The sequence below is a fragment of the Anastrepha ludens genome, chromosome 2 (assembly GCF_028408465.1).
Source record: "Anastrepha ludens isolate Willacy chromosome 2, idAnaLude1.1, whole genome shotgun sequence".
NCBI lineage: Eukaryota > Metazoa > Arthropoda > Insecta > Diptera > Tephritidae > Anastrepha > Anastrepha ludens.
In genome coordinates this window covers 20,807,302-20,821,583 of record NC_071498.1, presented here as the reverse complement: position 1 = coordinate 20,821,583, position 14,282 = coordinate 20,807,302, and the positions used below count along the sequence as shown (strand labels likewise).

Sequence of the window (14,282 nt, the reverse complement as noted above, 5' to 3'; positions counted from 1 at the left end):
AAACAGAATCTACTGTAACAGTTTGCGGAAAGCGCCACATTTAGTATTATGTACACCATGAATTGTTATTTTTACCACCCCACTGCTACTACCTGTTCAATGATCCTCGGATGATGTGTTCTGCATATTATGCAGGTTATTTAATGGCTTGGAATAGCTCGTTTTCTAAAAAAAATTAATGGAGACATTTCGGTTTAAATCGATTTGTAGTTCAGCAGATAGAAGCCCGCAGTAGCCGAATGAGTTGTCATGGTGAAAAGTTTTTTAGAGGTGTATTACCTAGCAGACCGTTACTCGGCTCTGAGCGAATTTGACAGATATGCCGACGTCATTCGTTTGTGTTTCACTAAGCTAAAGCTAAATTTTGTGAAACAAAACGAATGACGTAGAATCCAAAGTTCCCCTCCAAAAATTTTTTTTCACCATACCTAACGAGCAAACCTCGTATCTATCATCCTTGTCGTTCGGTAGTATTCGAGTTGCAAAACTCACTATGGACCCGAAACACCAAAGTGATAGAAAAGGTTTTCACTAATAGCGATCATACTACGGCAGGCAATAGCAAATCTCTGATAGTATTTCTGCCAACAAAAAGCTCCTTATAAAAAACCATCTGTTGTTCGTATAGAGCGCAAAAGTGTAGGCCCCTTCATTTGCGGAAAAACATCAAGACATCAGGGCGCTCAGCTACTTTATTAAGCTAAAATTGAATGGGCTGTAAAACGCACTAAATTAAGAAATTTCGATGAATTTCGTATAAAGTTTGGAACTTTGAGTTAAAATTAAATTTAACAAAATTAATAATAAATTAATAACGAATTAAAAAAACAAATTAATAATGAATTAAAAAAAAAAAAAAACAATTTAATAATAAATAATAAATAAAAAAAATTAATAATAAATTAAAAAAAATTAATAATAATTAAAACAAAAATAAATAATAAATTAAAATCATATTAAAAATAAATTTAAAAAAAATGTATAATAATAAATTTAAAAAAAAATAAATAAATTAAAAAAAAATAATAAATTAAAGAAATTAATAATAAGTTTAAGAATTAAATTTAATTTATTTAATAATAAATTTTAAAAATTAATAATAAATAAAAAAACAAATTAATAATAAATAAAAAAAAAATCAATAATAAATTTAAAAAAGTGTATAATAAATTAAAAAAATTAAATGTCAAAATTTATAACCACAAGGGTTGCGTGGTTTTTTTTTTCGACGGATGTATGTATGTAAGCGCATATGCAAAATGCATCGACCCCAATTGCCAAAGGCTGCGAAGTTTAGTGGTCTTCTACTATTTATAGTATAATATTAAGATTAACCATTTATTCATACACCAATACACTAAACTTTTATTTAATTCAATAGCAGAATAAGAAAGCTTAACATTGATTACTATTGAAATTAACATTAATACGATTTGGTTCGCATTTTATCATATATGTAAATACATACTCGAATGTATGTAAGATACACCACCCCACTTAATTAACTTTCCTTACAACTGTATTAAACTGTTACCCTGCTCGTCCAATTGCAACATGCTACTTGCTTGTTCTTCTTCCATCGAAATGCCCTGCATTTCCTCGGTTTCGAAATGTCCCCGAATAGTACGATGATTCTTCAACGCCGTTCCTTGAATGAAGCCCTCACCGCAAACATTACACACATACGGCCGTTCGCCAGTGTGCCGGCGAACATGCAGTGCAAGATCATTAGACTGAGTAAAACTCTTCTCACAATAGGAGCACTTGTACGGCCTTTCACCAGAGTGTATGCGCATGTGTGTGTGCAACTTGTATGAGCGTGAAAAGGATTTGTCACAAACAGTGCAACGATGCGGTTTTTCGCCTGTGTGGGTACGGCGATGACAAGCTAAATCTGAGGAACGGGGAAACGCTTTATCGCAGAATTCACATTGAAAAGGCTTTTCCCCAGTGTGGCGCCGCATATGAACGATCAAGTTAGATGATGAACTCACAGCGCGACCGCAAAAAGCACAGAGAAATTTTTTCTCTTTCGGTCCGGTTTTTTTGGCATTCGCTGACATACTTGAAGCCAGATTAGCTGCATTAATGCTACAACTTGGCGCATCACTGTCTGGGCCATGCATCTTTCTAATGTGCGCGAATAAGCGGTCTTTGCGATTATATCGACGATCGCACTTATCGCAATTGAATACCTGAGGCGGCACGGGCTCTATACGGCCCGAGGAAACGGCCTCATTTAAAGCGGCTGAACTTGTCAGCGTCTCGTCTGGCAATGGTGGATGCACCAATTTCATATGCATATCCAAATTTTCAGGCCACATGAATTTATATGAGCACTGCGTGCATTGGTGCAGTTTTTCGGTGTTATTGCATTGTGTACGCATATGATGTTCCATGATATCCTGGAAGTTGGAAACGTATGGTTAAATATGTTATACATCTTAAGGTGTCTCTTACTTACACTCGAAACCGTTCTAAACACGCACTTGTCACATTTCAGCGTTATATGTTCATGCTTGTGCACCGATAACTGATGCTGGCTCATCTCATACCGCCGCTTGCAAACCAATCCACACATTTGGCACTTGTATGCCTTGGCTGGAATTTTTTCGTTGTCATCCTCATCTGTCTCTGAATCATCAATATCCAATTCGTATCCAAACTCATTCAAAATTGAATAATTCTGCTGAGAATTGTAATTGTGATGGGTCGAAAGCATCGTGGATGTCTCTTGGCGCAAATGAGTGCGTAGGGCAGACATACTATTGAAATCTACATTGCATACTCGGCACTTGATTTCCTTCTTTCCATTTGGCCCCTTGGTGGCGGTTATATGCGATGCAGCTGCACTCAACTGATGTGATGTTATGCCATGTCGCTTAATGTGTAAATACAAATTGCTTCTACGGTAAAATTTGCGTGGACACCAGAGGCATGGGAAAACGGTGGCATCAGCGCGATGTGTCATCATATGGCGAGTTAGATCCTTCTGCATCTGGAAGCTTCTTGAGCATTCCTCACAATCAAATGAACTGGGTGCGAAAACCTATAAAAAAAAGCCCATCTAAAAAAATTCACAGAACTCAAGCAATCTCACCTTTTTCACTTCCTCACTATCAGGATGCATTGTGCGCAAATGCAATTTAAGATTCTCCTTCCACATAAAGCGTTGTGGGCATTTGCGGCATACGTAACGCTTTAGCAAATTCTTGCACTGGTGGCGGTAATGCGACTGCAACAGCTTGTCGCACAAGAAGTGCGCTTGGCAATGCTGGCATACATGCGGCGCTTCATCCCAACTGTGCTCACTCGCTTGATGCGCAAAAAGTTTATACTTCCGCGTAAATGTGACGCTGCACAAATCGCAATTGTACGTTGAGCGTCTTGGGTGGCGTATAATATTGCCTGTCACATTATGCAATGCTTCGTCAGGTTCCGAATCCGAATCGGTATCATCAGTATCAGAGCCGCTAATACTTAACTCATGCCCCAATTCATTTGTGATCGAGTAAAATCGGTCTAGCTGGCCGGCATTTATATCTGCTTTCATGCGTACCATCAGCGACTCCTTGGTCATCGGCGCCTCGTCGGGATAGAAAAGTATAGATATTTCCCAATCAGTTGTGACGTGTTGTGACAAAGATACGTCAGTACGATGCTCTAGGAGATGAGCACGCAGATCGGCTATTTTTGTATGCTTGGAGAGACAGATTTTGCATTGCACACATTTGCAGCCGTTCGGTTTGCAAAGGTGCGGATCCACAGCTAACATACATAGTAATATTAAAATGTTTTTCAAGGCAAATATTTAACATTTACTGCTTACCATTCACCTTACGATTTAACTCGCGCTTACTAGCTGCTGCTGTTGTAGTCGCTGCTGCCATGTTGCCGCTAGCACCGTGCACTTTCAGATGCGTGTGTAAATGGTCTTTCCGATAGAATTTGCGCTCGCAGTATGGACATTCGAACTTCTCGTCATCTGGCATGTGTATGCGCTTGTGCCGCGTTAGATCCTTTGGCCAAACAAACACTTTATTGCATTGGTCACATTGCAGTTTATTGGCAAGCTGACGACTTATTTGCTGTTCCGGATCAATGTGCTGGCGTTGCATATGTTGGTGCAGATTTTCCTCCCACACAAAACGCGCTGAACAGCGTTGGCAGTCGAAACGCTTATAAATGTTACCACAATCGCGTTTGTAGTGTTGTTCCAATAAGCCCGAGCAAACATATCGTTTTTCACAACGATTACAAGCATGAGGAAATGGTTGCTTCTCTTCCGCATGTGCACTGTGCTGATGATGTAGAATGCGTTTTCTCCTGAAAAATACTTCGGCGCACAAGTCGCAAGTGTAGGAAGTAGTTGAAAGTTGTTCACTGGGTGCGTTACCACTTTCCAGCTCCAGATCCGTCTCCGAGTCATTTAAATCCAGCTCGTTGCCACTCTCATCCATAGCTGAATAATAATTCGTCAAATTCTGTCCGGCAAAATCGATCACAATACTCTGTTCCAATTCCGCCTCTTTTCCCCGGCAACCTTGCGGCCAATGTACCTTAAAATACTTCCCCTCTGTGTACCTGATATCCGTCCAACCATCCGAATGATGGGACAAATGAGTACGCAGCTGAGCTAGGGTTTTCAGTTTTTCGCTACATAGGCAGCATTCAATACGACGTTTTATCTGGTCGTGAGCCTGCCGCAAATGTTGACGCAAGTTCTCGGCTTTCAAAAAAGGTTGACTGCATATAGCGCACACATGGGAACGGCTGTTCAAGCTGTGCGTCTCTTGATGGCGCTTCAAGTCGGTTGCATAACGGAATGTTTTATCGCAAAAATTGCACTGCAGTAGATGGAGTTTGCGTTTATCTGGCCATTTGGGCACATACACATTCAAGCGATTGGAGCACTTGTGCCCTTGAAGATTATGTAACCACACGAACTTGCCCGGACATTTGAGACATTGATATTTTCTGTCCCGATTTCTGCATTGGGTGCGTGAATGTAACTCAAACATTTTTCCGCTAACGAATTCCAACTTGCAAACGTTGCACTTATGTGGCAGTTTCTCTTCTGCATGTTCTGTCTTGGAATGTTGAAATAATTGATACTTGCGCGCAAACTTTGCATGACACAACTCACATTCGTACTTAGTCTCACTCGTATTGGACTCTGAATCAGAATCGCTAAGCGCCATTTCATAACCGTACGCATTAACAATGGCATAATATTTCGCATAGCGCTGATCTTTAATGTCTTTGCATATCTGCGCCTTAATTTTGCCTATATCGCAATTAGAATTAGGAAACAGCTCTTTAACTACTTCACCTTCAACATCTAAACACAAAGTTTCGGGTTTATAATGAGTTTGCAAGTGCTGTCGTAATGCGCCTATGTTCGGAATAGCTTCGGTGCAGAGTTTGCATTCGATCGAGCGGAAGTGCAGATCTGTATAAAGACGTTCCGCGAAGTTCCACTCAGCGCGCAGTGTTGAACGTGGCCGTTTAGTTCCTGCTTCACGACTTGTATGGCTCTTCAAGTGTTCTGCGAACTTGTCCTTTCGCTGGAAACGTTGATTGCACTTGATGCACTCATATGGAAAAATGCCAAAATGACTTTTTACATGGCGTTCAATATCTTTCTTCCAAGCAAAGTCTTTATCACACCTATTACAGTGATAACGTCCGTCATCGTTGCAAAATGTGAATTCCAATTTTTTTGTAGACACTGTTCTACCACGTCGTCGTTTCGATGGGAGTACAGATGACGAAGCGCTGTTAATTTAAAAAAAAAGTTATTATTTAAATAAAGGTCGATATTGTGTTTGTGAATTATTTTATTACGGCTCAGCACTGTCTTCCTCGCTTTGATCGTCACTCGTTTCAATCTCTTCTATTTCCAGTTGCAAACTTGATTCTACGTTTAGCAGGCCGTCTCCTGTATAAAAAGTATTGTTCTTAGGTTTGTGAAACTCGTGGGTTGTCTAAAAAGTTCGGTAGCAAATTACCGATAGATGGTTTTTAAGTTCAACCCCCCGTTGGGCACCCGGGTATGAGCAGACTTTGGACGAGAATTTAGCATATATCTATTATAGCTAACGACTTGAGCTTCTAGGTAGCTTCCTAAAATTTTATTTTTTATCGATTTATGGATATAAAATTTTAAAAAGGATCCTCGAACAGGACAAAAAAAGGCTACACCCGTATGCCCAATTAAAGATTCTAAAAAAGGTGCCCAACGGAGGGTTAAACTTAGAATTTAAGATTGAGGAATTCTTAAAAATTGTAACACCTTCATATTGAGATTATAAACTAACTTCGACGTCATGAACTCAGATCTTGGATTTCTTCATTGGAGATTTTTTGAGTAACAAAATGCAAGTACAACAAACTGTTTGCTACAAATTTACTTCTATTAGCTGATGATTTGTGGCTCAAAATAAAGCAAGCCATCAGATTGAGCATCAAATAATATCACTTGGGGCATAAGAAACACAATACTTGCAAAAATTATAAAATCTAATATATATATAATTGGGGCGTACATCATTTTTGAGTATTTGGCCGAGCTCCTCCTCCTATTTGTGGCGTGCATCCACATTCGGCTACGGCGGCCGCCGTTAATACCAAATCGTAAAAAAAGTCTAATAATTTCGAAAAGTTCTTAAAAATATACACAAATTACTTAAAAAGGGTACTATAATATATGTTGTTGTTGTTGTTATAACAGCATACACATTATTCACAAAGATAATAAATTACCAGGAAATTTTCGGAAATTTTATAAGTTCAAAAAACGGTATTATAATATGTGTTGTTGTTGTTGGTGTTCTTGTTGTTGTTTTTGTTGTAATAGCATAAACATTTTCCACAAGGATGATAGATTACCAGGTTTGCTATTTAGCTATGGTGAAAAACAAACTGTGAGGGGAACTTTCTCTGCCACGTCACTTGAAGATTCGGCTGCCGAAATCTATACGGTAACGTCACACATGTTCACACACTCGTCCAATTAGTTGTTGCTCAGATAGCAAAGAATTGTCATTGGTTAATTTTTTTCGTATAACACCAACACAATCGCAGTTTTTTTGTAAATTCACCTCAAGTGACGTCAACCAATCAGCGATAAGCAACATACCGGAATGTTGTAACAACCAGGTTTATCGCTCAGATAACCTAAACTCTCTACACTGATAGAATAATATAAGTATGTGTATATATATTCGCGAAATTTTAAAAATATCGTGTATCATGTAAACCAATTTATAACGAGTTCTTGCTTGGAATAATTGCTATTAAAGCTTTTAGCAGAGAGTGTTTAAGAAATGTAATTTTCTCGCAATATTTAAGTGAATGCAGATAAAGTTAATAATATTTTAAAGAATGTTTTTAATAACTTTGTTCATTGTGGTATATATATCTAATAGCAATCAGGAATGTGCAGTGCAACGAGACATTTCTTACATTCCCTTTCAGTTTCGCGCAAATCTGACATCTTCGTTGAGGTTTTTGTTTACTTTGTGTAGAACGAATTTTCCTTAGGAAATCTCCCCACTCTTTTACCTCCAAACGCAATAGTGTGTTATCTAAAGAAGTCTTTCCGCGTGTTGGGTATTCAGGAATATTAACATATTATAGAATTTCTTCTTCGGCTGTCCAGCCGAAATTTCGAAATTGAATATTTCTTAAAATTTGGAGTTTGTTTTGCTTTTTGAGTTAAACAACATGCTTTTTTACAGTTAATTCAGCAGGCGTGCATTGAACGTCATTGCCGGTCTGAAGCAAATAACAAGTCGACGTGCATTGCACATCATCCCAGCGCAAGAGGTTAATAAAGTTCATTCAAATACCTACACTGAAGAGCAAGACTGTAACAAAATGTAATACTTTCTATTTCAACACATTTTTTTTAGACATGTTTTAACAAATCAAATATTTTTTTTGCATAACTTTATTGGCATGTATGTACTCTCTCTCTCAAACCGGTTTGGTGTCAATGCAACAACAACAACACTAGTAGCAAGCAATAATGCAAATAAAGACAAATATTACAGTTTTGCACTCAACCCATTTTTTATTTTTTACAATAAATAAAATAAATATTAATAAGATGTCCAATATCCTTTGGATTTTTTCAGCTCGTGGATACGATTGGGCATACTTCGTGTATACCTCAAGACAAAGTCAGTCGGAATAGCATCCCATACATCGCGTGTTCGCTCCCACAGCCCATTAACTCCACTGGGCGGACTTGAATATTCGGCAAGCTTCAATTTTACATGACTCCATAAATTTTCGATTGGGTTCATGTCCGGTGATTGTGGAGACCACTTCAAGTTACGAAATTTTTGGCGTTGCATCCAATTTCGTACAACATGTGCGGTGTGCTTAGGGTCATTGTCTTGCTGAAAAATTACTTTTTCAGCAGCAAGACCCATACTTTCCACTACACCCGGCAGATTTTGTTGCAATATGGCCAGGTATTCCTCTTTCCGCATTATACCGTCTATTCGTACTAAAGGACCCACACCATTTTTGGAAATGCAGCCCCACACCATAATGGAGCCACCACCATGTTTTACTGTCTGCTTGATGTGATGTGGCTGGACTGCATTTGGGTCTTTAACCCAATACCAGGCCCGACCATCTGACTGAAATCGTTTCCACGACAGTCGGTTCTACGTTACTGAAACGACCCGGATCTATATCCGGTCAAGGACTGTCACTCCAGCAGCATTCGCCGTATGTAAGTATGGGGAATGTTTATGCTGCTACAACAACAACAACATCTGACTGAAATCGATTGATTTTGGTTTCATCAGACCAAATAACCTGCAATCGTTTTGAAATTTTATGAAAAAAGGTCTTTTATAATCCATTTATAAAGACGTACCTGATCCCAATCTTCAACTGTCCAGCTTTGGTGAGCCGCAACAAAATCCCGCCTCAACCGCACATCTCTTTTTCAGCATTGGCTTGGTTTTCTTCTCCGCTGCCTTTAGCCCCAGTTTTGACAGGCTGCGCCTGGCTGTCCACTGACTGGCATCAATATCCAGCATCTTTAGTGCTTCTTTGGGAGTGACCGCCTTGCTGCTTGTTACCAAATTTGCCAGATGGCGGGCATCGCGGGCGCTTATCTTCCTTGGCCGGCCTCCTTTGTTACTGGGAACAGCGTCTGGTACATTTTTCCGCAGCCTTTGCACAGCCATGTGGCTCACTTCGAATTTTTTAGCTATTTCTCTTATAGACTCGCCCTTCTTCAGCAAATCAATTATTTGGCGTTGTACTTCCCGATTTAACATTTTGTCTTATTCACGGTCACGTTTATAATAATTAAAAATCCACCAAATATATAATTACGAGAAAAATAACGGAAAATTTGAAAATTAAGAGTGAGTGCAAAACTGTAACATTTGTCTTTATTTGCATTATTGCTTGCTACTAGTGTTGTTGTTGTTGCATTGACACCAAACCGGTTTGAGAGAGAGAGTACATACATGCCAATAAAGTTATGCAAAAAAAATATTTGATTTGTTAAAACATGTCTAAAAAAAAACTGTGTTGAAATAGAAAGTATTACATTTTGTTACAGTTTTGCTCTTCAGTGTATGTGTTATAAAATTACTCTCTAGACAACCATATATTCTTACCTGTACTAATCGCGATTTCTTGTTTGGAATGCAACTTCATGTGTTTGTTAAATTTATCCTTTCGCTGAAAACGTTTATTGCATTGTGCGCATTCATATGGAAAAATTCCTAAATGTATTTTCATATGGCGCTCTGCATCTTTTTTCCAGGCAAAATTCTTCTCGCATTTATTGCAATAATATCTACCATCTCCTTCACAGAAGGTATATTCAAATGTAATCGCAGATTGTGGTCTTCCACGACGTCGTTTTAAAGGAGGAGTTTCACTAAAACGCAAACGGATTTATAAATACAAATACAAAAGTATGACTATATATACAAATGTAGTAACTACCTCTTGCTAGTGTCTAGGTCACTCCGATTTTCAAACAGATCATTTCCTGTCTTCTCACTGTGCCAGGTAGTTTCCACGGTGGTTATAGGATCGAGTCCTATGCTTTCTTCTATTGTATTTGGAAACAAGTTCCTAAATTTTATTACTTAAAAAGAAACAAAAAATATACCTGTGCTAACACTCTCAGCATCCGGTTCATCCTGATTTAAATCAATTTGCATTTCTTCCTTTACGAATTGAACAACTTCATTGCTGCTTTTTCCTTCCCTATCACATTCGTTTGTATTTATGTCAGTTAAGTCTTCACTGCATTCAGTGACTTCCTCGCCTACGAAATCAGCTTCTTTTTTAATTTCCGTTTGCCGCATTGGTATATCAATAGGAGCCTCCAATAGACAATCATTATTTTTGCCTGCCAAGTCTTTACCAGCGTTAGAGGTAAGGCTTTCGACATATAAACTAGCAAATAACTTTTTATTTGCCACCTGTGCTTGCAACACAAAAGAATATGTATTTTTAAGTTTCCTTGAGCAACCTCCGCAAATTTGCTGGGGCAGACGCCGAGCATCCTCGCTCTTATTCTGTTTACATATAAGATAAATGGTTTGAATAAAAAAATATTCAGTATCAAATGTAAGTATAAGTATTTTCAAGTATTTAGCTACGTTAATTTTTGCGATGTCCCATAGAAAGTCTCCTAGTGTTTTCTTTGGGTAGCGCTCCTCATCCAAAAGTTCTGCTAATGAGTAGAAGTTGCCAACATTTGTCTCACGACATGTACGACATTGGTATGAAACCATTATTTGTAGTATTTATATAAAATACAACTGGAAATTTATGGAATTTTCCGACACATTGATACAATAGAATATCAGCTTTTGCTAAATGAAAAATTTATACGTATGATAAAACCGATTATTCGAATGTCATTGCAAATAATTTCACTTAGAAATGCTCGATGACCGGCGATGCACTAAATATCGATGTTACTAAAATATCGATATAAGACACAAGTTAATGCTATATTCCCACCAAGGCGAATTTATTACAGGTGACAGCAAACACATATAAGTAAAACCCTACATGTATTTGTTGTTGCGTTTAGTGCAAGCATCATGTCAAAATCAGCAAGCAAATGTAAACATACGAATGTAAACATACCAATACATACAAACAAAGCATATCATTTTGACGTAAGCCATACCTACGGCGAAAAATTCAGCTGGGTGAATGCTGTCACCTTATTAAATCCACCTTGATTCCCACGATACGTAATTCTTAGTAATTTGCGAATCACCCTGCTTCCACTGCGGATTCGTAATTAACTATGTTATTATGGTTGTTTCAGCAGTTGTTGAAGTAACAGTCCTCGGCCGAATGTCTCATTCTTGTTCTTTGCTTTTTTTATTACTATTTCCTGTGCTATGACAATGGATTCGCCAAACGTTAAGGAAATATGAAGACTAAGTAGCTAAACAAGCGCAGCGCTGGAATCCATTTCAACAAACTGGTAGAGGAATTGACAAGACCGCATACCACCTAGCGGCTCTTAACAGAAGCTGAAATGAAGTCTCTCGGATTATCGCGGAACGAGCTAAGATTCCTGGCACAAAACCATGCGCATTGGCGAAGAGGAGTGGTTGACGCCCTATGCGCCAAATAGTAGTTAAAGGATTACATACATATATATTTGCTGTGAATGTCGGTGATTGAGAAAAAATAACTTAAAACTAAGACTTCCCTTTGCTTCACAATGCATACAAGTTTTCTGCTCATCCGAAAACTATTTTTAAATGAAAGTTGATCAGCGCGCTGCCAGTTTGTCTTCCGGAAGGAATGAATTCGAGTCTAAAATATCTCTTATAAGATATTTTACAAAAATATTCACAACTTCATATAAGCTTTTCAAAGGGCCAACTTTCTTCCCGATCCAAACTTCAAAGGTTAATTAGAGTTCTTAGAAGATGCAGCTACTTCAATACCTGCAACTGCTCTTTATGGCGGTGGACAATTTGGTCTCCTCCACAAGTGTTGAGGTGTTCAGCAACCTCCTCGAATAATTAATTTTTCCACAATATCTTCGTCTGTTTCCATTACTAAAATTTAACATTGTATTTTCTGGTCATTATTAAGTGTTTCATACATGTATATACTCATATTTCAATGTTTGCTAATTTTGTTTCGGTTTACTCTTACGTGTAGAGTTGACAGCTGATTTCGATAAATTTTCAATAAAAATTACGGAAGACAACAAATTTTTCACAAATAACTAAATTTTTACCATTTTGTTTATCTGCAGAGAGGACGTCACAGCGAACTCGCAAGGCGTAATCTTATATCCCAAATTATCACCGTCAATCATTGCTTATAGATTTAGACATTCTCGAGGTCAAATGCTTGCTCTACTACTGCCTGTTCAATATGTTTTGCACATTGCCAACACAAGAACAAATCGTGTGGCCGATGAAGCGAACGTTCGCTTTGAGATAGATGATTTCATTTTTATTCATAATTTTTGCAAGTAGGCGTTCGTTAACGCCATAAAATTATTCATCACTCGAAACTATGGCCCCTATTATGAGCAACATTTGATCTTCGACTGTAGTCGAAAGTGCTGATCGAACGAATTTTCATTTGGTATTATTGTGCTCCATGATGGAAAGAATAATGAGATGGCGCCTATCGTGGTCCCGTTACTTTGCGCTCAGCGAATTTGACAACTAGTTACGTGATTTTAGCTCCAGTATGGCCAGATTACCATTTTCGTAACTTGATTTAGCATTTTTTTTTTGTTATTTTCATTATTTTTTGTCTCGGAGTTTTAGTTCTTTCTTCATGACATTTTTCTAGCTGTTCTAATTAAAATGTCATGTTTATAATTTTGTAAAATATACATTTTTTAATAATTATTTAAATAATTCACTCAGATTTATTTAGCTTTACTTTTTTTTAACATCTGGTTGCATTGCCCGCGAGTGCAGGTGTTGTTGGTGTTCTTCTGCTTTCGGCAGTCAAATCTCTCTCTCGCTACTGCAGTGTTGCCTAGCTTTGGATATAAAAACGCACTAAAATGCCCATTCAAAGAAAATAACCCAACAAATTTTTATTGAATCACTTAAAGAACTTTGTATGCGTGACAAATTGTCTTTAAAATGTGCGTTTTTTTAAATAAATGTGTTATGCTTATGTACAATTTAACTGATGAGTTTTTTTTTGCTAAGTGAGACTATTTTGTTAAGGGAACGACTTTTTTGCTATATTTGAAGTTATGTATCTAGATAAGGTACTCTTTTTGTAAAAATGTCAGTATGGTTTCTTTAGTATTTTCTGGTATTTTCTTGTTTATTTTTACAACGAATATAACTCTTAATGTTCTATGTCTCACTAAGGATTGATGACCGGGAGTAACGATTACACCTCTATGGTTTTAATTCGCATTCAATAAATTCAAAGACTTTTTAAAATGTGTAAAAAGGTTTTCAATCTTAAGAAGAGTTGGGAGAGGGGCATTTAATATTTAGGCATATTCTTAAATGGAGCCAAAAATTAAATTTGCACTTTCAAATTATCAAATTTTATAAGAGTAAAAAAATTTTCATTAGCACTAAAATCTTCTCAGAGATGTGGTCACATTGCCCATGATTGCGGTTATTGTTGATGTTTATGAATATTCGTTTCTTCTTTGAAATGTGCGTTAATAAGAACAAACGGTAACAAACGTGAAAGTGTACTCGTATAAGTGAAAAATAAGAAAACATGAAATGTGCAGTGAAAAATTGTGCTAGTAAGAACCTCAATAAGGCGTGTGATATAAGCTTTTTATATTTCCAAAGGATGAGGCGCTCTGCAAACAGTGGATGCATTTCTGCCGGCGAGGAAATGCCTTCAATCCAAAAACGAGCTTTATATGTATGAAGCATTTTACTAGTGATAGCATTGAAAACCAACTAATGTTCGAAATGGGTAATGTATATAATGTGTAGTTTTTAAAACTTACAGTTTCGGTAGCTTTAAATTAAACGCAAAAAGAAACAAACACGAAACTTCAAAATTTTCGCATTTTCGGTATAAAAAAGCACTAAATTTATTGCGAAGAGCAAATGGTTGGCAATACTGCACAACTCAGCAAACGTGACGTCACGTACGCTCTGATGGGCGCAATCTTGTTTCTATCATTCTTGATGGTGCTCATTCGTTGAAGAATAGGACTATTGTGAATTTCGATCGCTCGACGCATTTACAATAGATAATTTTTCTCAGCTGATACAGCAAATCAAAATAAAAGAAAAACCGAT

The 14,282-nt window shown here is 37.5% G+C and overlaps 1 protein-coding gene across 2 annotated transcripts; it reads right to left on the bottom strand.

Moving 5' to 3' along the window:
- Positions 1-1,046: 1,046 nt before the first annotated feature.
- On the bottom strand, positions 1,047-10,932 carry LOC128864623 (zinc finger protein Xfin). Of its 2 annotated transcripts, none has more exons than XM_054104395.1 (9): positions 10,653-10,932; positions 10,157-10,568; positions 9,988-10,093; positions 9,654-9,919; positions 5,848-5,941; positions 3,830-5,778; positions 3,101-3,768; positions 2,465-3,049; positions 1,047-2,405 (listed from the first exon to the last, which is right to left on the bottom strand). In XM_054104395.1, the coding sequence occupies exons 1-9, from the start codon at positions 10,785-10,787 to the stop codon at positions 1,512-1,514; spliced, it is 5,109 nt and encodes a 1,702-aa protein (XP_053960370.1). In that variant the 5' UTR covers positions 10,788-10,932; the 3' UTR covers positions 1,047-1,511. The 2 variants fall into 2 exon arrangements, with proteins under 2 accessions (XP_053960370.1, XP_053960360.1); XM_054104385.1 differs by having other exon boundaries at positions 9,988-10,096; positions 10,653-10,931.
- Positions 10,933-14,282: the final 3,350 nt, after the last annotated feature.